The sequence below is a fragment of the Haemaphysalis longicornis genome, unplaced genomic scaffold, assembly GCF_048455015.1.
Source record: "Haemaphysalis longicornis isolate Haplotype H1 unplaced genomic scaffold, Haemaphysalis longicornis Haplotype H1 scaffold_8, whole genome shotgun sequence".
NCBI lineage: Eukaryota > Metazoa > Arthropoda > Arachnida > Ixodida > Ixodidae > Haemaphysalis > Haemaphysalis longicornis.
In genome coordinates this window covers 121,774,223-121,800,006 of record NW_027526445.1, presented here as the reverse complement: position 1 = coordinate 121,800,006, position 25,784 = coordinate 121,774,223, and the positions used below count along the sequence as shown (strand labels likewise).

Here is a 25,784-nt window from a genome sequence, read left to right as displayed (position 1 = left end):
TTACTTCCGAACCGTACTAGAAGGCAACGGCATAATTTTGAAGAAGTATACATGTCGTGATGGATTTTCTTCCACTTCTTCCATCCTAAAACAAGCGATAAAATTTTTTTATACTGAAAGACTGGTAGTTATACCTCCATTTCAGCAAATAACTCTGGCCGTAATGACTTCGCCAATCTCTGTTCTCGATGATTGCCGAAACAGCATGCCTTTGTGTCCTAATGGTGAAATAGGGCGCGAGGTGGGGATGCCTTGGCTGCCTCGAAGAAATGGGTACGTAGGGGGAGTAATGAAACGGATGAGAAATGGGGAAGAGAGCGATTAGAGTTTAAAACAGGGGTGAGGGGGAGCATGGGAAGGCAAAATTTGTTGGTTAGCTAAGATTAGGGCAAGTAAGGGGAATAAAACAGGCCAGTCTGTTAATGACAACCGACGTCCCGTTTCAAAGGGACAGCGACTAATCATCACCATCGTCATCGAAGTATGCCTACAGGGCTTTCCAAGCCCCTTCCCATACCTTTCCCCGTAGTGCTTTGTATCCACTGGAGTCCCATTTCGGTGCTGTGCAGTCCTCTCTTGGAGGCACCTTGTTGCTGTAATCTCCCTCATACACCGCATCATAGCTTACCGCTTGACAGCCATGGCCAGGTTCATGTTGCCTGTAGCGAAACAATCTGCTTCGAAAAAAACGTACACCCATCTAGCTTATAATCTAAGCTTTTCCAGTGAAGTTGACGACATGCCGGAGAAATGAAATAACAAACGTATATGCTTTCTATACTTCAGGCTTTGTATGTAATGCGATTTCGGAGGCCAAGTATAGAGACGGGTAGAGCGGGGCAGGAGCGGGTGGAGGTCAACGGGAGAGGCCTTCATCCTACAGGGGACTTAAACAGGCCGTTGCTGCTGTTGTTGGATCTGATAACGATAATGAAGCGTCGCCTGAATGCCGTTGGCCGAAGTTCAAGTTTACTTTCTCGGTTATTTTGTCCGGGGGATTGTTCCACAAAATGAGGTGTGATTTAGGAAACCTCTTAAGGGGTGAGTTTCCAGAAAACGCAAAGAGTATTGAACTGTTCGTGCGCGTATGGGTTATTTCAGAAACCGGTTGAATAAACTCACCGAATAAATAGACATTCAATGTTATAGAAAAAAAATTAACAGTGGCATAGCTCGGCTATGCCAGGATACACGTAGCGTGAGCTAAGGTTCAGCTGGTTATTCTTAGGTTTCCTGGTGGTCTAGGATCACCTAATTATCATGCTTACTGCTGCTAAAACGATTTACGATCCAATCCAATCCAATCCAATCCAATCCAATCCAATACAATACAATCCAATCCAATCCAATACAATCCAATCCGATCCGATCAGATCCGATCCGATCCAGTCCAGTCGCGGCGGCGGCGGCTAAGGCAGTGCCAGCTGTGCGCCGTGATACGTCACTGCTCCTCGCGCATCTGCGGCACGGCTGTCCAGGAGACACGCGAAACTGCTCAAGCTCGGCCAGTGTAGCTCACGCTACAAAGGCATTTGTTTTAAAGGAGCCATGAAGAGAAAATGCAAGTTGGTTTTATTCGAAAGATTTCGTGTTTTATAGTGCCCCCAGCGCTTGTCCGGATACAAACGCTGCTTTATTCACTGAGAAATTAAACAATTTAGGTTAAAATTTTGATTTTCCCGCTCAATCGTGCGTTTTTGTGGTCCCAAATGACATCACAGGAACCGACCGCTCTGCAGCCTAGAGTACCTTCATTCACGCATCCGCCGTACAGGGTAGAGACACGTATACGCTGGCGCCGCCATTTTCGGTTGCTCGCTCGCCGCCGAAGCAAGTTATTGTGTCAAAACCGCGCTAAAATTATCGCCGCACCGCGGTTTACTGAAGAAGTTTGAATCATATTGTCTGTTTCGCGTTGCTAGGTCTCGTGGGAAACGAAAAGAATAACGCGTTGAGCCCGTTGGCCCAATTGCGGCGGCACGGGACCGTTCAAAGGTTGTCTCCACCCTGTACAGCGGTGTTGGTTTGTTCCCGCGGGGATTGTTATGACTCTGCTGACGGCAGCTAATGTAAGCGCCCCGCGGCAACGAATGATTTCATTGAACATACTCAGACGCTGGTATGGCAGTAATGTGTTCTTCATGGCTCCTTTAAAGCCCTCGGTTTGGTAGCATATTGATTTGTCGGCAAATGTTTTGACCCTAAGACAGTTTTAGTAACTAGAAGATCAAGAGAAATATAAGGGGGCCGAGTCAATGACTTCATTACGTGTTTCCACAGACAGAAGAACAATATTTTCTGTGACTCCAAAACACAGCGTTTTTAAATTTTGACTTTCACGATACGTGAGATGTATTGCTTCAGTTTGTTAGTCCAACTGTTCTGGAAAGTTGGCCGCTACAAGATTAATAGGGTGATCCCACAACACGTGATGGTCCAAGAGTCAAAGAGATGGACGAAGAGATCTCTTGCCTTTTGCGCAGCATGCAATGACAATATCAGGCGACATAAAGAAAATGCCGTCGTGGAGAGATAATTCCTTGTGCTAGCTCGAATCCTCAAAGCTATTTTTGTGGTTTTATTTTAAGACCACAATTACTTTCCTTTTTTATTATAATATTATTCTTGGAATGCAATAACACCTTACTATTAGTTTAATTATTATATGTATTTAAACTATCGCAGATGGGTACCCTTCTCGCCCACGCGGGCTGTAAGGCCTTAAAATATAATCCTAATCCATACGACACAGCGAGGTTCTGACGAAATCATGAGCTGTTTGTTAAGCGTCTTTAATGCTGTCTGTTTACCCTTGCGAAGCACACTTTGAACGTAGAGACTACGGCGAAGAGCAGCCGTTCCCCCTGCGGGCCCCTCAGAAGCGTCAGTGGGCCGCCATCGGTTTAGCACGTTTATCACATCCAACGACTTGCGGCGCCACCTGTACTTGTAATTCAGAAGCGCTCTGTCGCAGGACGGTAGATTAGAAATTCATTTAGTGCGCCCCTCGTCTCCAAAAATCGCTCTGCGGCTTACGCCGCTTGGCGATGCACGGTCGACAGAGTTGTTGGCCGTGTCGACGGTCTTTCTCGCGCGAAACTTCCGCGTTTACCAGCGCATTGCTTGCCTTCGGTGCAACCGCCTCTCGCAGTTTAAAGCCATCTGACGCATACACCAATGCTCAACGTTTTTCAACTTCGTACTGTTGCATATATTTCTACGCAGCCAGTGACCAACGGGAGCTCGTGTTGACCTCCTTTGTTATTATCACGTGCTTCGTGCAGTTGGTCTCCCGAATATCACCCGGAATTCTTCCAATACCCCTCCGCTCGTCATAAGTGTTCGAACGGTTTGCCGCGCAGGTTTCAAGACAAAGGTAAGATTATTCTTCTAGTACGTGCCGTACGTTAAGCGCAATGTGGTGTTTCTCTCCTCGGGTTCGGTGTTCTTTGGAATTTTCGGAGTTTGCTTGTGCTAAAGAATGTCATTCATATCGGGTATCATAGCGAAAAAAGTATAAATGGCTACAGAGACACACACAACCACAGAAAACGAGCGGAACATGTTCGGTAACACTTAGAGCGGGATTGAACAAGGACGACAGAAAGACGACAAACACAAGCGCTCACTCGCAACTAGTTTTACTGGAGGAATCGTCTCATATATATACACAAACATTTCCCAGAGCATGCGTACAAAAACACCACGAAAAAACACTGGTAAGATGACTGCAATCAGAGAACAGCTTCCAAAAATTGAAGTTCACTCGCATGCGGTAATACGGCTGTCTCACTGACGCACTGGTCCCCTTTCTTCTTGATGTGAAAGGCTTCTAAAAGCTCCCTGGTTATTGTGTTTTCACTTTTGCCCAAAATAGTAATATTCTCTAAGAACAGTCTGCATTTCGACTGCAAAGAACTGAATGGCCTGCACTGATCACAATGCGCTGGTAAATGCGCGCCGGTATTTTTGTCTAGTGACGAATTGTGCTTCCGTGCCCTAGATATCATTGACACATGTGCCCGTCTGGCCGATATAGGCCTCGCTGGATGAAAGCGGTATCTCGTACACCGCTCCTACGTCACAGGGCACAAATCTCTTAGCGTGCTTCTTCTCGCAGTTTTTTTTTTGGCTTGCCAGAAATTTGCGCACGTAGGTGACCAATTTTGTGTGGAGCGGAAAACACCACATGCACTTGGGTGACTCTCTGAATATAGGGTAGGACAACTGCATATAGGGCAGGACAACATGTAGGGTAGGACAAGTGTTCTTCAGTGCAAAAACCCATAAGGACTTGATGCCTTTTCGGTGTATTGCAAGCGAGCGGGGATCCTGGCAGTCACATATTAGCAGGTTTGCACAAAAGCATCTAGATCACCTTATCATCGATGACCCATTTATCACTAATAGCTCACAAGAAGTAATTGATTCTATTAAAAATGACAGCTCAGTAGGGTATGCCTTTTCGGTTGATGTTGAGGATTTCTTTTATTCACTGCCTCATGCGGTGCTTCTCGCCTCTGCCATGCATTGCAATGACGTGAATGGTGTGATAAAATTCCAGAATACATGTGGTATGTCTGTGAACAGCTTTATGAGCTTATTAGAGTTTTACATAGATGCCACATACGTTTCTTTTCAAGGACACAGGTATATCCAGATACACGGCATTTGTATCGGTTCCTGTGTCGGGCCAGTTTTGTGCAATATTTTTCTTGCTAGTGTTGATCGGGACTTCCTTTTAAAATTTGACAATGAGAATATTCTGTGTGTCTTTAGATATGTGGGCAATTTTTAAGTTGTTTAAAGAAACAAGTTCCGCCTAACTATACTGAGTCCGCAAAACTAACTTTACGGCTCGGGAAGGGTCTTGCATTTACGCATGAATTGCCTTGCCATTAACTCCTTGCAGTTTTTGGATATCAATTTTAGGTTTTCGTCCGACCATGAATTGCTTTGCTGAGAAAATCCTACGGCCATGCTCGCCAAAAGCTGTCAAAACAGCCTGAGGAGAAGCCAGTTGTTCTACCCATATATGTAAATTTTTGGAAAGCCCCCTTCCCCCCCCCCCCCCCCCCCCTCAGAAAAAAGAAAAAGTGCGAGAAGAAGCACGCTAAGCGATACGTGCCCTGTGACGTTGGACAGACAGACAGACATTGAACTTTATTATTGTGACGTTGGAGCGGTGTACGAAATACCGCTTTCATGCGGCGAGGCCTATATCGGCCAGACGGGCACATGTGTCAATGATATATAGGGCACGCGAGCACAGTTCGTCACTAGACAAAAATACGGGCGCGCATTTTCCAGCGCATTGTGCAGGCCATTCAGTCCTTTGCAGTCGAAATGCAGACCGTTCGGAAAGAAGATTACTATTCTGGGCAAAAGTGAAAACACAATGGCCAGGGAGCTTTTAGACGCCTTTCACATCAACAAGGGGACCAGTGCGTCAGTGAGACATCGACATTACTGCGTGCGAGTGAATTTAGATTTTTGGAAGCTGCTGTATTGCAGTTATCTTACCAGTGTGTTCTCGTTGTGTTTTTGTGCGCATGCTCCGGGAAATTTGTGCGTATATTATGCTAAAAAAATTACTCGGCGATAATACTCGCCCACCAATCAACCAACTCGCCCACACCAAGCTTTTGTGGGTATCTATATGAGACGATGCCTCCAATTAAACTAGTTGCGACTGAGCGCTTGTGTTTGTCGTCTTTCCGTCGTCCTTCTTCAATCCCGCTAAGTTTTACCAAATATGCACCAACTTGCGCAACAGTGTGTTCTACTTACTTTATGAGCCGCCCAATGCAGCAACCGGAGACCTGCCATGGATATGGTTGCCGGTGCTCTTTAGCAGTTGTTTCCTTTGCATCGCAAAGCAAACACCGTATATGCAGTGCCTCCTTTTTTTTCCCGTCCTGCGGCAATTATAATTCCAAACGAGAGCCCAACAGCAAGAAAAACAATTTTAAGGGCACGTTTCTCAACATATTTGTCACGGGAAAAGAGAGAAGCAGAGGTGATTGGCTAGAAGCCGCGGTGGCTCAGTGGCTAAGGCGTTGTGGTGCTCAGCACTCGAGGTCGCGGGTTTGATTCCCGGCGCGGCGGCCGCTTTTCTGATGGAGGCGAAAAGCTAAAACGCCCGTGTGTACGATATTTCGGCGCACGTTAACGATCCCCAGGTGGTGAAAATTAATCCGGAGTCCTCCACTAGGGCGCGCCTCATCGCCTGCGTTGCGTCGGCGCGATCAACCCAACAATCAATCAAAGGTGATTGGGTTCTAAGCGGCTACTCTGTAAACGCCTCCTTTGGTGTTACTTCTGTGTTGCACTGGTGTTCATTGCGCCGAGCAGCAGCGCCGTTTCACACATCATGGTGTTTTGCAACGTTATTTTTTGTGGGAAAGGTCCCTTGCTCATAGCTGCATACATGTGTTCACGAAATTCAATATATGTGAGCGTAGTTGTCAACAGCCACCGTTATCAAGAGCCACCGTTATCGCGGGTCAAGGCACCTTCGCCTACAAAAGAAGGCATCTTCAACAGTGTCGTGATAATAAAATATGCGAAAAAAATAGAGGTTCGTTTAAGTGGCCAAGATAACAAAATGTCGGTGGGGGATCTGATACCCGTGGCCAATAAAAGCGTAACTCAAAAAGGAGTGCGGATACCGATACGCCCATTGTGGTGATCTTTTTGTTCGCCTTATCGTATCGCTTGGCTCTTTAAGCGGCCCAGCAACAATTCCGATAAGCGTTTTCTCTCTTCCCTTCGTTCCTGGAAGCACTTGCACGGCCGGTCTGGACGCGCTCGCAGGCAGGGCACGCGTCCAGGCCGGCCTTGGCCGAGCGAACACTGCAGTTATCGGCAGCAGAGAGCGGCACTACGTGATTTTCTCGACGCAGCAGGTACGTCTTTCCGTTTCTGTGTGGATTTTGTAGCAATTTTTTTAGATGCGGTGCATCTTATAGTCTGGGCATGTTCCGCGTCGGCGTCCGCACTCACACTGCGCATGCGCAACTCTCCTCCTTCACTCTCTCCCACAGCTGCGCGATACTCCCAATACTCCCGCCACTTCTTCTCTCGTACCAGCTGCGTGCACTTCGCTTTCGCTTCTCCCGCGTTCTCGCTTCTGCTTTCGCGGCGCATGCTCAGCGCTTGCGCATCTCTCCTCCTCTCGTTTCCTCTCCTTCAACCTTGAATGTAAATCGGGTAGCGCGCTGCGCGCGTTCAGTTCAGCGCTTGGTGCGGTTGACTCCATTTCACTCCGTTCTTCCGATGAAGTGTGATGGAAGCAACAGTCCCGTCAGTTAGTGGGTTGGCGCAAGGAAGCGTCAGCACCACCCCACAAACTAACAGCAACGCTATGTCCACTGAAGACAAAGTTGCGCAGCGGAGGGCACGCGACGCTGAGCGCAAACGCTTGAAGCGAGCGGCGGACCCTGAGCTTCGTCGGCGCGAATGCTGGGCGCTTGCGCATCTCTCCCCCTCCCGTCTCCTCTCCTTTAACCTTGAATGTAAATCGGGTAGCGCACTGCGCGCGTTCTGTTCAGCGCTTGCTGCGGTTGACTCCACTTCACTCCGTTCTTCCGATGAAGTTCTACGAACACAACGGAACCCCGAGATCCTCCGCATCTACTTAGCGTTCCCTTCGGGAAGATGGGGCTAATTTTTTTAAAGTGGCTATCGAATTTTTTATTGTTGCAACAGAACCATTGATTATGCCGTCTAACACGCCGACGCTACACAGGCGATGAATCGCGCCGTAGTGGAGGGCTCCCGATTAATTTTGGCCACCTGGCGATCTTTAACGTACGCAGAAATCTCGAACACACCGGCGTTTACACATTTCGCCTACATGAGAAAACCGGAAGCCGCGGCCGGGATTCGAACCCGCGTCCTTGGGCTCAGGCAAAATTAAGAAAAATTGCTAAAACATCTACAACATATTTCGAGTGAAGTCACTCAGTCGCGTAAACAGTCAAGACAGAAAGAAAAAAATATTTTGAGCAGGTTTCTAAGTTATCTGATGAGCGTTGAGCAGTAATACGTTACTTGACTAGTTTGTATCTTCTAATTTGGGCACTGATGTCCTATTCTACATTTAGGGAATTCTCCGTGCAATGGCCATGTTATTTTTGTAGGAGAAACGTAAGCAATCAGTGACGCGTGAGCTTATAACTTTGAAGACATGGAGTGCAATTTGACGCTTACATTACAAATGTCCCTACCAAATTATTCAACACATTAAACAAAAGATAAAGAAACACCTACTAGGTATTCTAGTAATAAAGTAGATGTTGAAGCCCCCAGAAAAAAAAAACAAAAAAACACCGCCACAAGGAGACCAAGGGACGTTGATGCTAGTGCGAGCGAAAGGCTTGTGTTCAACTAAAGAACATCACACAATATTTTTTACGTTCATCGCTTTTAGTACCATAATTGAGCTCTGTGTTTTAATGTTAACTCAGGAGCTGTTTGTTGCGTTATCACTGTCTTGGCCGTCACTGCCGCCACGCTATCATGTCACAAATTTTAAAAATGTATGGTGTTTTACCAAAAAAAAAAAAAGAAAAACGGCGGCGACCATTGGTTGTATGATGGGGGAAGGAAAGCAAAGCGCCACGCCTGATAACAACTGAGCATGCTGATACCGCGGTTTCATTGGTTCGTCAAGCTCGAACGATTCCGATAAAACAGTGTTTTTCTTATTTTTTTCTCGTTTTCGACGGTTTGACCCGCTGACTTACCAGGAGAAGGGTGAAAAAGTGCGATGTGTTGAGTTCTTTGCCACGAGGAGGCATGTAATGCCCCTTTGCTTTGCTATTGCACGAAACAATAACTGCCAATTTGATTGCCGTTCGTAAAAACAAAATACGCGACGGTATTTTTACCCTCCGTTATCACTAACGTGGGGGCAACCAGAATTTTTATTTTTTTAATATCACACAGTTTTAAAGCGGGCATACTGCGAAGCTGAACCTGTTGCAAATTCACGGCGATTTCATGGCGCCGAAAGTCCGTGAAATGTTTGGCCCTAATTCGGGCGACGGCAACCTCCATTTGCAAGCACTTACGAAAAACCACGCGACTTTTACACTGGCTAAAGTTGTCATTGCGCGACGATCACGTTCCCTCCAACTGTTTAAAATACTTTACATCTCCTCAGTCAATCGCAATGACGGTGTGGCCTACAAGCAGCTTAATTGCAAATACAGTCCTATATTGTCATGATAGTAGCATTTCTTTTAGTTTTTTTTTTTAATTGCGAAAGTTTGCTCTGCAGCATAAAACGGTGGAGGCGAGTGTGTTTAAATGTACGTAAACAGGAAGTTTTCACTACGAAAGTCTAAAAGGCTCCGGTGAGTTTTTCAACGCCGGACATATCCTTCAGTGGCGAGAAAAAAAAAGTTAACTTTATAACTGGGGCCTATAAGCGTCATGAAACATCAAAATGTCGAAAGAACGCACAGCCGTTTTTGTCATCGAAAAGCACGTGACAAGACTTAAAGCCAGTCAGACGAAGCTTCCGGAAAATCCTCTGAGAATTCAAAAAGCCGAGAATGGGGCACCTGAATATTAATGAAGGTTGAAAAAAGAAATGCGGGGTTCATACCAGTTCCAGCCTAGTAAAATATCGGCTCAACACGTCCGGCATATGGATATAGCTGGTCGAGAAATTCGAAGCCGGAGGGCGCACTGCAAGCGGAATGAACATGAAATGTAGTGCACTCACAACGGTATCTGTACAGTGCACGGTACGCATAAGCTTTTTGCCGCCACACTGCTTATTGGTGACCTAAAAAATTTTAGTTTCGAAGGTGATGGATTGAACCATTTGGTATTGCAGTCTTCGTTGAGCTAGCTGGGCGCACAGTCAAAGTGCCCTTGCGTTTTGTCTTTTCACCGTCCCTGTCTCTTTTTGCGCTCAAATCAACAAAGTAGTGTCGAAGGGGCTCACTACTATAGTGATGCCATATGTGATTCCGCATATAATTAAGCAATGATTAAATACGCAAACCTTGTGAGATCTGCGTGGGGAGCTGACTACAGCGGTGTTTGCAGAAATGGCAATGCAACAGAAAACATATTAACGACACGATTTTGTCGTTGCAGCTACCGCAATGGCCGAGAACAGTCCCTGTGCGCCGGAATGGTTGGAAAACTTTGTGCGCCAGATCTGTGAAGTCCTCCCCGACATTACGCCCCATATGTTGACGACGCTCCTTGAATACGTCGTGTCAGCGGGGGCGCGCTCGGAAGCCGACATCGCGAAGATGAACCCGCGTCGACTAGCCGACGTACTTGGTCGCGAGGATGCGCGACTACTGCTGCTACACTTTAAAATGCGAAGTAAGTGTTACAGAATTTGGGCCCTCCTGAAATCCATTTTTCCGTGTGTTTGCTACTTTGTCCACACTCTTTAAAAAATGTGGCATTCACCAACTGAGCACTGACAAATTACTTGTCCCAGTATACACTAGGGGCTTAGTAAAGGCAGGTAAATGCAGCACTAGTGGGGGTTACTAACTGAGGCAGGCAGTAAGCACCACTCCCTTCACTACTAAAATCCTAGCTATAACACCCTTTTCGGATACATGCGTTTACTAATTGGCCATGCATAACCTAGTCCTAAGCACGACATATATGTAGCGTATACTATAACTTCGGGACAGCACAGCGGTTTGAGATAGGTGGCGAGGCAGTGGAAGTGGTAAGCGAATATATCTACTTAGGCCAAGCTGTGACCCCGGGTCCCAACCATGAGGCAGAGATAATTAGAAGGCTGAAAATGGGGTGGAGTGCATTCGGCAGGCATTCTCAGATAATGAATGGCAGCCTACCACTGTCCCTGAAGAAGAAAGTGCATGACAGCTGCATCTTACCTGTACTCACCTACGGGGCAGAAACTTGGAGGCTCACTAAGAGGGTTCAACTTAAATTGAGAACGACTCAGAGGGCAATGGAACGGAAGATGGCAGGTGTAACATTAAGGGACAAGAAGAGAGCGGAGTGGGTCAGGGAACAAAGGCGTGTTAAGGACATATTAGTAGAAATTAAGAAGAAGAAATGGACGTGGGCAGGGCATGTAATGCGAAGACAAGGTAACCGTTGGCCATTAAGGGTAACAGAGCGTATCCCTAGAGGAGGCAAGCGTGGCCGAGGGCGGCAGAAAGGTAGATGGGCAGATGAGATTAAGAAGTTTGCGGGAATAAATTGGTCGTAGTTAGCGTAGGACCGGGATAATTGGAGAACAATGAAAGAAGTCTTTGCTTTGCAGTGGGTGTAGACAGGCTGGTGATGATGACTTCCTACACCCAATTTCCTAACAATGCAGTTGCTAGTGGCAGAGCCTACGTGCTGTACCTCGGGGTAGGAAGGTTCGTAAGGCCGTTACTACCCGTTTGTGACCAGTTTTATTGAAGGCGTGCCGTCATGTCCCAAGTAAAAACGTTGCACTTGTCCTCTGCTAGGCTCATGAACAGGCTGAAAAGTTTTGATTGATTGATTACGAGGTTTAACGCGCCGACGCTACGCAGGTGATGAGGCGCGCCGTAGTAGAGGGCTCCAGATTAATTTTGATCACCTGGGGATCTTTAACGTGCGCCGAAATATTGAACACATGGGCCGCCGCTGACGCGAAACGAAGTCTGGGAAGTTTTGTGGCTGAAAGAAAAGCACAATGGATATTATGAAAGATTATTTCAAGTTGTTTTATCAGAATTATTGTGCAGCTCCATGAAATTTATTTGTTGTGAATTATTTAGAAGTGTTATGCAAAACGAACAAGAAAGAGAAATGTCACCCTTTTTTGTTGATTTTGGCTTCAAACGCGAAAAGAAGCCATGTAGCTAGCCAAGCCAAGTAGCAGAGGCGTGGTGCAAGCTGCGATGGCGGTGGCCACGACGACATGCGATTGTAGTGACAGTTCTCCATCTAGTATACATTAATATGAAAGTCTAGGAATTAGGGAATACATCGTCTCGTATCCCACGTGTAGTACGAAACAGCCTCCCTCGCGGCGGATCCTGCCCCGCGTGACGTTATAGTGAAATCATAATAATAATATTTGTAGTTACTTTGCGTAGTGTTGTACGAAATATACATTTTTTATTTGCAATACAAATTAGCCCGCTATTCATCTGCATTTTTGTTCTTGAGGGAGCAGCCGGCGCTGCTGCTGCTGCTGCAGCCGTATGTCGTGCATCTCGGGCCGACAACGTAGACAAGCCGGAGTTAAAAATAGGCCTCCTCGATTTACTAGTCCTGGACGGTCCGCAGGCAGTCCAAGGTTTGCCCCCGGACCTGAAGCCTCATAGGAATACATGGCAAAATAGACCACCGGATCGCGTCTCGGGCAGTCCGCGGACGATCGGGCACTGATAATCGAGTGAGCCCAATGTTTAAAGCACTATCTGAAAACGTGAAAACGTTGCTGGTTTTAAAGTATCGCGTGGGGACCAAGACAGCATTTCCAGACAGTAGCAAAATAACCGCTCTCGAGTAATGTTGACCTGTTACCGCTTGATGTACGCCGATGGTACCTGATTACAGTTCAAGCGTATACATGAGACGACATCGCACAGCCGACTGGCCCCGTTCGAAAAACCTGTGTTCCACGCAAGAAAAGACACAGTCCGAGCGTATTTCGGTGAACCGTCTGAGGCATGGCGGCGTGGCGGCCTCTGCTATCAACAGTTTGCACCACGGCAAGTTCGGAATGCTTAAATCGGTGGCCTGAAATGACGATGTGTGTTCTCGAAATGAAGGCATCTAAGCAGCGCCAAAGTGTAGACGGAATGTACAGTGTTCAGGACGAGGGCTAGACGCGGACACTGTTTGCACGTGTGCGCATTACAATTAAAAGCAGCTGCACTAGGAGTAACTAGGAGAGGTAATGTTTGGTGTCCCCACACATGTACCGCGTACGACGCACTACAGTAGATGTCCCCTTCAAGGAATATTAGCAACGAAGACTACAGAAAATCGGGCAGTTTTTATTTTCGAGTAGACGAGATTGTAGCTTAAAATTTGTTTTACACCAAGGATACGTTTTGTGAGCAGAAAGGTCTTGTGAGCATGCACCCCAAGCGTCATAAATGCATGATATTCAGCGCTTGAAAAGATTTTCTAGAAGAAACTATTGCAGCTGTAGTTACCAGCCATGCCGCTACAATAAAATGCTGCTAAAATACACCTGCGACACTACAGATGCCGGAAGAGTCAGACCAGTCGCTTATGTGCCGTGTCCCAGAACGTGGCTGGGTAGTTTCCGTCATGCATTCAGCTCCTCACCTTGCACATACATGATTCTACTACAAATTAGGACCTGGATCCTTAAAAAGGTATGCTGGCATAACTTTCACCTCTCGCTGTATATCCTGCGGTGTATGCTATGGTGGCCAGTCTTTACTCAGTCCCTTCATGCAAAAGAACTTCAGGACACCCAGACAGTAGGGTCAGAGAAGAAGCTGTATAGGCGGTAACAGGAAGGGTAAACACTTGGCGGACCACCGTGTCTAATGCACATACATGCACTCCAGCATATGAAAACCCATGGGTTCTGCGTAGGCTCAATAGTAAACGTCAAAGAGAATCTTAAGATGTGCCTGAGGCGTGAAAGCATCTACGGATTGTTTGTCAATGAGTATAAGAAGCAAGCACGCTGCAAATGCAATTGATAGGCAAACGTCAAGGTGGTCATGGGGCGAGTTTAACAAAAAGAAATAGTGAAAAACATCCCAATTTCAAAATACATTGATGTAATGTGGGCAGGAGTGATGTGATATCGACATGAACTATAAACAGTTATTAGTATGTTAACTGTACGTTAACACTGAAGTGATATGATCAAATGGAACTGGAGGCCCTATTGCAATCGCCCAGTTATGTTTCTTTGCGGTGGATTAGGTAGGTGGCCCAAGGTGGCTTTGGCGTCAGAAAAAAAGGAAACTTTTCTTGGCTCCTCTGCAGCGCTTTGTAGTCAAGCGAAAAGATCGCTTGGTGGTTTAGCTTTCCTGCAGGACTTTAACGTAGTGCAAGAAGGTATCATTTCCTTGTTCCTTTTTTTAAATGCAGAGCATTTCAGTAACTCATGATGTCACCCGCGTTGACGTCCGTAGTCCGCACCGTCTTTCTCCCTACTATATAAAAAATGCTATCCGGCGCACGGTTTCGATCCCTCGACCCTGCGGGCGGAACGCAATGTACATGGTGCTCTACCCACTGCGCCACAAAGCCGACACAGAATGGGACGCTACGAACGCGCCTTATATCGTTGACTCATTCAAATTACTGCTGACGAGCGCTCTCTCGTCAGCAGTTGCCACAAGTGCACCAACATTAACGTAACGCAAACTACTTAACGTCGTGCGCCCCCGGAAATGCTCTGCATTTGATTGTGCCCCTCGCGAGGGGGATGTTTCACTGCGTCTTCTCTCGGTCGCGGGACCCGTGGCGCCATCTGGCGGAGGCGCGGCACAACTCGTAGCACTTTGAAAAGATGCGGCCCCAGCCAGCTGTGTGTGCGTGCCGCACTTGCAGAAATGGCGAGTGCATTGGCTGTCCACAGAGCAAAGCATTCGTGCAAGTAAGCCGTTGCAGTCTTTTGTTGTTTTAATGCTGTGTATCTTTGAGAAAAACCCTGGCATTTTGTTTGGAAAGGGAGGCACACACCACAGACTGTGCAGAGAAAGTAAATGTACTCACTAACTTTTTGCATAGCCACGGAAGTTTTGCAGATCACTTGTCATTGATTTGAGCGCATTCCTCAAAGCAAAGACATCTAATTTAACAACTGTATATATGAAGAAAGTTACAAATAGCAAGAGTTGTTACGAAAGTATCCCTGTAGAGGGGTCGAAAGTTGTCTTTTTCTGAAAAATATTGTTCTTATATGGAGAAAATCGTGCTTGCTAGTCCGAGCAGCTATAGGCGCCGCTCACTGTTGCTCACTACCTCCACCTGTGTGCAGCAACGTGCGTCGGAAGAAGGGGTGGCGCTGCGCGCCCTACTTTACTTCTTGTCTGCCCTCCTTGCATTTCCTTGGCCTGTCTAGTGGTGTCACATGTTTTCGAACTCATCAAAGGGTGGTCATTGCGCGGACACAGGCTCTGCTTGGACGGCGTGTTGCAGCGGCGTTAGTCTTGGGTTTGCCGTTTACCGAAATGTAAGCAGGATTTTCTATCTACAGTCTAGTCCACTTATAACAATATCCAAGTGCCAAGGAAATCCCATCATTATAACCGATAATTGTTATATGCAGGTTGCTAAATAAAAAGACGTAGCAGAGCCCAAAACATTTTATATACAGGCAAGCAACGTTGTACTGCTACATATTTGTGGAAAAGAAGCCATACTCGGTCTCAGCTTTGTTTGCTGCTCATGAAGCTGGTGCACATCTTTTTCAATAGCATCTACAGGTGCTTCACCTAGCTGAGCGAAGGGTCCTTGGTGGAAACGAAGTCCCTGAGGGACTATCATGCGTTGGGCCTCCTGCGAAAGTCCTACCCGAGTAGGCTGTTCAACCGCGTCGTCAGAGTTGTCACTGCCACCGCTGTCGGCAGCACGTATCCGCGCAACGATCGCCTTTTCAGTGAGGCACTCAGACGTTTCCAAAACACCGTCCCTGACGTCTGATGCGCGGAAAAACGGAGGTAGTCGAAGAGGCACCCAGTCAAATTGATTGATTGTAGGGTTTAACGCGCCGACGCAACGCAGGCGATGAGGCGCGCCGTAGTGGAGGGCTCCGGATTAATTTTGACCACCTGGGGATCTTTAACGTGCGCCGAAATCTCGTACACACGGGCGTTTTTGCTTTTCGCCTCCATCAGAAAAGCGGCCGCCGCGGCTGGGAATCGAACCCGCGACCTCGTGCTCAGCAGCGTAACGCCTTAGCCACTGAGCCACCGCGGCGGGTCCCAGTCAAATTCAAAGCACCAGGCACGGGAACGGGGTTGTACAAAGCGGCGACATCGGGAGGGGTGTTTGGAAGGAGAACTGTTCCCCCCCTCCTCTCGCTTCCTCGTAAGCTGCGCAGTTGACTCGTTTTCTGGAGGGTGGACGGGATGCGAGGCGCATCGCGGGGCATGGTGTTGGCGTGGTTGGCGTGGAGAGCCGGGGGCACCTCGCATTTTTGGTGCATGCTGTAACCCAATTCAATCGTTATATCCGATATCGCGGCACTGGCGCATTGTAATAAGCGGTTAATTTTCCCATGGAAAGCATACAAAAGCGGACGGTGCCATAGCTGTTCATCGTTATATCCGATATATTGTTATAAACGTAATCATTATAAGTGGACTCGACTGTAAACGGTATCGTTATAAGTGTACTCGACTGTATTTGCTCCTTAGGTGTCGAACCACTGATCGATCGACGCGTGTGTGCCTTGTATGGGAAAGAGTGTGAACACCTCTTATGCAATTCGCACGTAGTTGTTATGCTTAGCTCCACTTGCGATCAAGATGTCCTATCGTAAGCGCTCCGTGCAGGGCAATGTGCTCACAAGTCGACGACAGCGAGAACGTGCAAAAAAAAAAAAAATAAAACCCATTTTAGCACCTTTGTCTTTGCACTTTATGTTTACCTCTGGTCCTGCTGAGTCTCCGTGAGATGGTTGCTAAGAGTTTCCTTCTGGATCGAGTTATTCCGTCTTAAGCTTATTAAGGGGTAACACTTGCATTAAACAGAGACCTTCCAGGAACGTTTATAATGCAGCCTGATTGTTGAAAGCACGCCGTCCTTGTTCACGCGAGGGAGAAATTTGCGACATGCACCCTACCCTGGAATGCAGCTTTTTTTTTTCTCTCCGTTGGATTTTTTTTTCTGTCCGTTGATGACGCCAGCCTTCACAAACATTTTCTATATTTATACTCAATTAAAGGATTGCATGTTCTGTGGACGGAAGAGAGTATAAAATTCCGGGTATGTGCGGCGGGGGCAAAGAGAACTAAATATGTGCATAAGCAGAGCTGGTCTTTTTTTGCTTTCCTCGTTTAATCGCCTCGGTTATGTGCCTACCATATAAGAGTTTGTGATTTAGAGAAGCACTGATTTAGAGAAGCACGCGCTTAGAGAAGCACTGTTACGCCATGGAAACCAAGAAAGCGACATCAAAGACCTCGCTGGACCCGCCGAACTGATGGGCTACGAGATATAGACTGGCGAAAGGCTCGCGTAACCAGCAAACAGAAGAACCTGGCAGCAACGTTAAACTTGGAATCGCTCATAATTCATGCTTAGAATCGCTCAGACACACTTCATCGCAACAGTGAAACCCTGCACGCCATGTATGCGTGCTGTCTCGTCACGTGTTAAAGGTAACTTAAGGCCGCTCCTAGCTTCATTTGCCATTTTTAAAACAAGGCTGCAGGGGTGAAGACGAAACGCCCATCTTAGTTTTTAATGAGGATAGCCTTGCCTACCTTAGTGTTAATGAAGATAGCCTTTCTTCATGGGATTAAACGCGAAATTTTTTCTGTGTGCATGTCTATCTGTCTGTTCCTCCATTCAGGCAGCCGGCTAAAAGTTACAATACTTGAACAAGAGGTTTATATACGCAGAACCCATCGAAACTCCTGGAACCACTGGCATTTGCCATGCCTGTTTCCATTATTTAGTGAAAAGAAAACGACGTCAGGCTGTTTGAGGCAAAATATATGTACTTAACCGAGGTTCCCCCGTTTTTCTAGGTAGGAATACACTTTTGGTTGCTTTGTGATTTTGTTAGCGAAAAAAAATGGCTTTGCAGTAAAGACAAAAAAAAAACAAACAAAAAAAAAAAACGACGCGTTCAAAACGGCACAGAAAGGCTCCAGAACGTTGAGATGAAAGCAAGCACAAAAATTTCGACGACCTTCGCAATTGAGATGCGAAGACTGAGGAAACAGCGGAACTGGCGGTCTTCACGAGCTTTATTTTGCTTTTCTTAGGTGTGCCCTTTTCTTTAGACAAATACGGCTAAAAAACGAAGCTTTCGCTATCCAAAATGAGTAAAATAAAAGCTCACAATCTATCGTCCTAAGTCCGAAATCCAAACTGCGAAAGGCCGTTTCAGCTCAGCCGAAGTTCAAAGCGAATTCTTGCGCTACCAACACAAAGAAAATGCTGTGCGCCTCGAATGCGATGGTAGCGCAATCTGAAAGATGCCGGTTTCATAACGCGATGAATCCGTGTTCGATTGCGACCACTCGAAGCGTTTTGTCTTGGGGCCCGCACTACCAACACCTGCTCGTGGCTCCTTGCCTCATCAAAACCTTCCCTCACACTTCTTGGTGCAGCCATTGAGAATGAAAGACTAATTAGTTTCTCTATAGGCTAGCGTTCCCCCTCTCCACTTTTCCGAGCGTAATTTTCTGTTAACCATCGCGGAAGCTAAAGCTCAAGCTTTAACAGCTCCGCAGTTAAAAGAACAGAACACCCGCTCGTGCTGTTCCGTGCAGCCGAAGGAACAAAAGATACAGGAAAATATGCGCGCGGTCTCACGAGAAAGCTCGCGAGGAGTGAAACCGCGGGAAAATTGAATTGTATTGAGCAAATCTCCTGTTGAATTCGCCACGAGAAGAGCGAGAGAGGAAAAGGAAGAGCGTGAGGGGTGGTAGCGGAGAGCGCAGAACGGGTGGTGAGGAAAAGGCGGAGAGGACTATCGTCTTTCGATGACATTTGCAGCGAAGCAAGCAAATACGTCGCCAATTTTTGTTTTATTGATTGGTAGGTGCCTTCTAGCTTCTTCAGTGTGTCCTCTAGACAAGAGCATTTGTCAAACCTTTGACTTCAGTCCACGACCGTATGGTCATCCTGCCCTTACTCGAAAGGGCAAGTTTGCACATAATTGTCAGCAGATAATAGGTGCTTGACAGAAAAACGTCGTACTGACGCAGCCTCGCACGTGCAGTGCTTAGGATGCGGACTTGAGCTCCCTTGCCTAAGTTAAGCTCTCCGCGTATACTTGCAGGATAACTTAAGGGTATGCACAGCCATCTAGCATCTTAGGGTCCTTTGTGTCAATTCGGTGTTGTGGAATATTAAGACAAAAACACCTTGCTCTACTGTCCGGCGTCAATTAATAATAATTGGGCACGTCGGTACATTTGCATTTGTGTTTCGCGTTGAAATAATTAAGGGTATCCGGAAGAAAACGTAGATTTGTGACTTTTACTGATGTCATTATTACGGCACATCATCATTTTCTAATAATTATCGTTTCACGGTATCGAAGGGCTCTTTCGCACCTGCAAATTTTGTGACTCTTTGAGGGAATGGTTCTTTTATGCAAAAAGTATTGTATCGCGCTATTTTTATTGACATTCAATATCGTGCCTTATACATCCTTACCACTAAACATAGAATAAGTGCACTCTGTGTTGTTCCTTTTCGTACTAACGCAGGAAAAATAGTACTTTTGTTATTCTTTTACTTCGTGGCTTTGCCATGTGGCATATGGAGGAAGGTGTTAAGATGAAAAGAGAGACGAAAGTATGAGAGCAAGAGCAAGAAAAGAAAGTAAGAAAGCAAGAGAGATAAGGGGTACAAAAATCGTATAGCGCTTATTTAGATGACACCCAGGAAGCTTAGGTAAAGCAAAAATCACAAAATTTTGACACAATCGCAACCTAATTTTTAGAAGTAAAACCAACTCGATTTTCTTTTACTTATTAGTACTTGATATTTTTTTCTCTGATAAGCCCTTGGAGGCGCAACGAACTAACGAAATTGATGTCAGCGCTACGCTTCATCCACTAACATAAGGGCAGCCGAGATAGAAAGAGAGAGAGAGAGAGAGAGAGAGAGAGAGAGAGAGAGAGAGAGAGAGAGAGAGAGAGAGAGAGAGAGAGAGAGAGAGAGAGAGAGAGACTATATTTGTCGAGCCGAGGCTGATGTTGTGGCCCTCGACCCGTGAAAAACATCCCTAGTCAGGCGCTCCTTGGCTTCGACCAGGTGTCCTTGCTTGGGTCACTTGGTTGAGCAGGGTTTCCGTGTCTGGGCTGGAGAGTCCCACTCCACTTGAGCAACCTGGCCACCTGTTCCTCTTTGAGCCTTGCACTGCTCAAAGGAGGGGTTGGGGCGTGGGGGCTAATCTGGGGTGGGTTAGTACGCCCGAAAGTGTTTAGAAATGCAGTCTCGGCGACCTGCAACGCCTTTCAGTTGTCACCCAACAGCTCTGATCGTGCGCCAATATCAAGTTTTGTACTAAGCGGATGGTTCTGTGAAGGAACTGGGTTGGGACGTGATTACCACTGTGTGGAAGATAAGTGGGCTGTTTTATCATGAGTACGGATTCCTGGGCGAGTTGGTGTTGCATTGCAGAAAAAATTCATGGTGCCTTCGGACGAGGACAAGAAAAGAAAACAGGGGCACCGCGAAGCACTTGCTCCTTAACGTGTTCATTGATGCTGGCGGAACAGAGGCGTGTTTCGTTTTAATATGAAGTTCTTTCGTTCTCATCAAATGTCGTCGGTAAAACCTACGCGGCAAGTGGTGGCGAACACTTGAACTGGAGGCTATGTTGTGGTTTGGTCTACCCTACCACAAAATTGTGTAATAAAGATGGGCAATGAAAACAAGGTCGAGAAGTATGCGGAATCACCAAGCCGTAAATCGCGTAGGAAGAGGGAATGTCTTATTGAAATAATACTGGTTCATCGAACAAGCTTTTAAGCAGTTGTCAAGGCGCAATGTTTGTGTAATTTAATAGGCCCGAAGCCCATAAGCTGAGCTTGCTTAAGTAAAACGACTATAATGAGCCGGCGTTATCAGGAGGAAGGTTTGCTGTGTTAAAAACGCCTCGGCTAAACTTTTCTAGTAGCTCTTGCTACAGATCTAAAATTTGCCTTAAGGTGTGCTAGTGGTCATCTACGCTAGTGTAACTCCTTAAGGAATTAATTTTCTTGCTCTCGCACCATTGAAACTGTGCCTTGTGACTTAGCTTAGGTTGACTTAGCATAACCGTCTTCTGACGCCTTGTTTTTGTACATAAGTAATCTGTGGTAGCGAAATAATCGCACAAATCGAACAGTTCAGTTATTGCTTTTGTTTCCGTTGTCGCGATCACCAAACGGGGCATTTAAACCTTGTGCTACAATTTGAAGGATGCTAAGAGTATGTATGAGTATTGCTAGACCATTGCTAAATTGCTAAAAGATACTGTTAGACAAAAGCTACTACATAGTTGGGCTTACGAACAATGTTCGTAGTTTGGTATAGCATTTTCTTTTTCGCATTTCAGCCAGTTTCACAACAAAATGTGCTGTCTTTAAGAAACAAAAAGTCGCCTGCCCAAAAAGAACATCGCTGTATGCAGAAGTTTATTTAGAAGTGTCTGGTTATGCTGAAATAATTTCAAGCCAAATAAACCAAAATAACGTAAATATCCACAATCTGCGCTCTAGGCCCTAAAATACTATGAAAAAATGATTGGCACATCATTTTTCCTTTACAATTCTGCATGGACTTCACTGTGGGAAAACATTTTTAGCGTGGAGCGTGTAAGGTACCTTGCGGTCGAGGGGAAGAGATGAAGGCTATAATGAATGCACTTAAGTTATTCTATTCGGTAGCAACTGTTGTACATTAAACTTTTGCGTGCACTGTTCCTTTTTATTTTCAGATTGCTGGCGCTGATTACGATGCAGAAGATAGAGACCGAGAGGAATCGACGCATGCTCGTGATGATGCAACGTAAGCAAGCCGAAACACTGGATGCAGTTGAGCAGCTGATGGCAGAAATGACTGCGGTCAACAAGGCCGCGCTCGATGTGACGAGTCAGCACATGGTGGGCCAATCCGAAATGCATCAGGAGGCATTAAGGATGATGAATGAGCAGATGAAAACAATGGCATCCTCCTAGCGGCGTACGCTCGAGATCAGGAGACATCCTCTATGGTTCCGGCGGCTCAACCTTCGAGCTGTGCGCAAGAGGACGCAGCGGAGTTGCGCTGCGCTGGAGGCCACACCTCGTTGCGGCTTCCGGGCCAGGGCCTCCCCACGTAGCTAGCCATCGCCTAATAACAGCATATCTGGCATCTCAACGAACACCCCGCCGCTAGCATTGTACCTGACTTCCCGCCACAGCAACAGCAGTACTTCTCTCCCCCGACGGGGCCGAAAAGCTGTGCATGTGTAGCTAAACGTACCGATAGCCAACCACGGCATCACAAATACGGTCTATCGCGCATACAGTTCCTCACATCAACATACACCCCAAACTAATTTAGGACTCAGCTTTCAGTTAGTTACTCGTTCCTTATTCACCCTGCGTTCCTCTATGTGCTGTAAGCTTCTGGCCAATATTCAATAGAAGAAATTCTACACAGGAGAGTCCACGTTTGTATTACCCCAAAATCACATCAACACAAAAGTTGCGATTGGTAACGAACTACGGAAACGCGGCAGATAAAACGGTAAAGAGTTTGAATAAATGGAAACGTGTCATTCTCGGAAAATGAAGCCATAGGACATAGTACGTTGTTATTGCCGGCAGAAGTCCGTGGCCGGTAACCTGTCCTGGCCGCGGTACTAGAGCGCGCTCCGAGCTCTCGTCGCAGAGCAGGCAACACAGCGTTCTTGGGGCGTGGCCGTCACTTCTCGTAGGCTGCCCGAGTCGCTTGCGGAGGAGAGGCCCTGGAGGTTGGAGTTATGGACCACGGTTCCGAACAGCCATGGTTCCACAGCACGGGCTCGAACAGCCGACCGCCGCGCGTCGCGGTCACAATCCACGCATCCTCCCTGTCTTCCCTCACGGGATCGCGTCCACTCCACCGCCGCAGTCGCCGGCAGTGTCTCCATTGGTCGGCGCCCATCGTGAGCTCGTGCCCTCGTCTGGAGCGCTCGGCGATGTAGCTGGTTACAGAGGTGGCACCGGTAAGGTGCCTCTTACCTACTCAGGGGGATTGGCCAGAAAATGGGTGCTTTACCGAAAGAAACTATGTATGTTTTGGGGAACTGCAGGGCATAGGCCTCTCCCCTACATCTCCAAATATAACAGTCCTGTGCTAACTGCAACTAATTTATTCCCGCAAACTTTTTGATTTCAGCTGTCCATCTAACTTATGCCGCCCCTTGCCACGCTAGCCTTTTCAAGGAATCCACTCTGTTACCCTTAATAACCAACGGTTGTCTTGCCTACGCATTACATGCCCTGCCCCCTTCCATTTCTTCGTAATTTCTACTAATATGTCTACAACACGGGTTTGTTCCCTGACCCACTACGCTCTCTTCTTGTCCCTTAACGTCGAACCTATCATATTCCCTTCCATTTCTGCCTGAGTCATCCTAAATTTAAGTTGAACCCTTTTATGAGCCTCCGAATTTCTGCCCCGTCAGTGAGTACCGGTAAGATGCAGCTGTCATACACTTTCTTCTTCAGGGACAATGGTAGGCTGCCATTCATATTCTGGGAATGCCTGCCGAATATACTCCACCCCATTCTTATCTTTATAATTAACTCTGACTCACGATTAGGGTCCGGGGTCACAACTTGGCCTAAGTAGACATTATCACTAACCAAAACCACTGCCTCGCCACCTATTTCAACCCGGTGTGCTCTCCCGAGGTAATTAAGGATTACTTCAGTTTTTTGCATATTAGTTTTCAGGCCCACGGCTCTACTCTGCTTGTGAAGTGCGGTAAGTATGCTTTGCATTCGTCCCCTGAGTTACTTATCAAGACAACGTCATCAGCCCATCTTATATTACTGAGGTATTCCCCTTTAACCCAGTACAATTTTCTGAATACCTTTTCTAAACATGCTGTGAATGACATTGGAGAGGTTTTGTCTCCTTGTCTGACACCCTTCCTTATAGGTATTTTACTTCCGTGCTTATGGAGGACGATGGTAGCTCTAGGCCCATTGTAAATCTCCCCTAGTATTCTGACGTATTGCTCTTCAACATCCTCATTCCGCAATGCCTGAAGGACTCGTGAGGTTTCGACCGAGTCAAATGCTTTCTCATAGTCTGTAAAGGCCATATATAGGGATTGGGTATACTGCACGCACTTCTCAATCACCTGACTAATCATGTGAATACGCTCGACTGTTGAATAGCCTTTACGAAACCCTGCTTGTTTATTAGGTTGACTCAAATCTAAGGTTTCAGAAATTCTGTTAGCGATTACCTTGGTAAGTGCCTTGTAGACGACTGACAGTAAGCTCATTGGGCTGTAATTTTTCCAGTCCTTCATTTCACCTTTCTTATAGATTAGGGTTATATTTACGTTCTTCTAAGATTCTAGTACACTCGTGGTCATGAGGCATGCGTATACAGGTTTTCCAGTTTTTTAAGTGCGCTTTGCCCGCCATCCTTCAAGAGGTCTGCTCTTATCTGATCCTCACCAGGTGCTTTGCACCCTTGCATTTCATTCAAAGCCTTTACTTCTTCTGTGGTTACTGGTGAAATGTCTATCTTCTCTGAACAACTTTCTCATTCGGTATTATCCTGGATGTCACGGCTACTGCACAGATCTCTTTAGGACTCCTCGGCTACTATAGCTGTGTTATCCCCATTTATGATGACATTGCCTTGATTGCCTTTAAGTGAACACATGTGATTTTTCCCCTTGTTTAGAGACCTCTTCACAGCTTTCAGGCTTCATTCGTTCTTTACAGCTTGCTTGATCCTCTCCATATTATACTTCCGCATGTCAGCTGCCTTACGCTTATTAATTAATTTCTAAAGCTCCTCTGGTTCTATTCGGCCAGCTGGTCTGGAGATTGGCATGCTTTGCCGTTTCCTTATTGAATCCTTTTTCTCCTGGGAACGGTTAGCAGTATCCTGTCTAGCTATTGTACCGCCGACTTCTACTGCACACTCCGTGACAATGCGTTTAAGATTGTCGATGTCTCCCTGTGTCGTAAACTCTGCTTCCTCGGTTAGAGATGAATATCGGTTCTGCGGCGCCATCCTGAATTATTCAACTTTCCGTTTTATGGTTAGCACATTGATGGGCTTCTTTCGTACTAGCTCGTTAGGGTCCCTTCTCCAATCTAGCCTATATTGAGATCATACCAGACAGCCGTCACTACACCTCCCCCTTCCCAGCACTTCCACATCCGGCACGACGCCAGGGTATCGCATAGGATGAAGTCTATTTTATTGTTATGAACCCCATTCAGGCTCTTGCACATCAATTTCCGGCTCTCCCGTTTGCAGAAGATATTAATGATGCATAGATTATCCCGCTTTACAAACTCGACTAATAGCTCTCTTTTATTTCTGCAATCCAGACCATAGTTCTGAAATGCCTTGTCTCCAGCCTGCTTCTTGCCTACTTTGGCATTGAAGTCTTCCATAACTATGGTATGCTGTGTTTTTACTTTAGCCATTGCCAGTTCCGCATCTTCATAGGACAGTTCAACTAGCTCGTCGTCGTGGCTGGATATAGGCGCGTAGCCCTGTACCACCTTGAGCTTTTACCTCATATTAAGCCTACTTACAAGACCGGCTATCACTTCGTTAATTCAATAGTATTCTTTTATGTTGCCAGCTATGTTTTTATTGACTGGAAATCCCATTTCCTGTTCTCTTTTGTCGAATAGACCGCGGTAGCATACGACAAGTCCATTTTTCAGCAGTGCAAAGGATTCACCTATCGTCCTAACCTCGCCAAGCCTTATTACACCCCATTTAATTCCCCCTAATTCCCCGAAGAACTTTTATAGACTCCCCTTGCTTGATAAAGCAGTCGTGTTAAATGTTTCCAGGTTCAGATTCCAATGGCAGCCTGTCCGAATCCAGGGATTCTTTGCACCCTCTGCTGCATCAGAGGTCTGACCGCCACCGTGGTC

General features: G+C 46.5%; 1 protein-coding gene across 3 annotated transcripts in view; it reads left to right on the top strand.

Annotated features, from left to right (window-relative positions):
- The window catches only part of LOC144149196 (uncharacterized), a 135,916-nt gene extending 113,465 nt beyond the window's left edge, over positions 1–22,451 (top strand). For all 3 annotated transcript variants that reach the window (XM_077680726.1, XM_077680729.1, XM_077680727.1), the window contains one exon: positions 21,608–22,451. In XM_077680726.1, the coding sequence (XP_077536852.1) occupies positions 21,608–21,848 (241 nt within the window). In that variant the 3' untranslated portion in view covers positions 21,849–22,451. The remainder of the gene's footprint in view (positions 1–21,607) is intronic.
- The last annotated feature ends 3,333 nt before the right edge of the window (positions 22,452–25,784 follow it).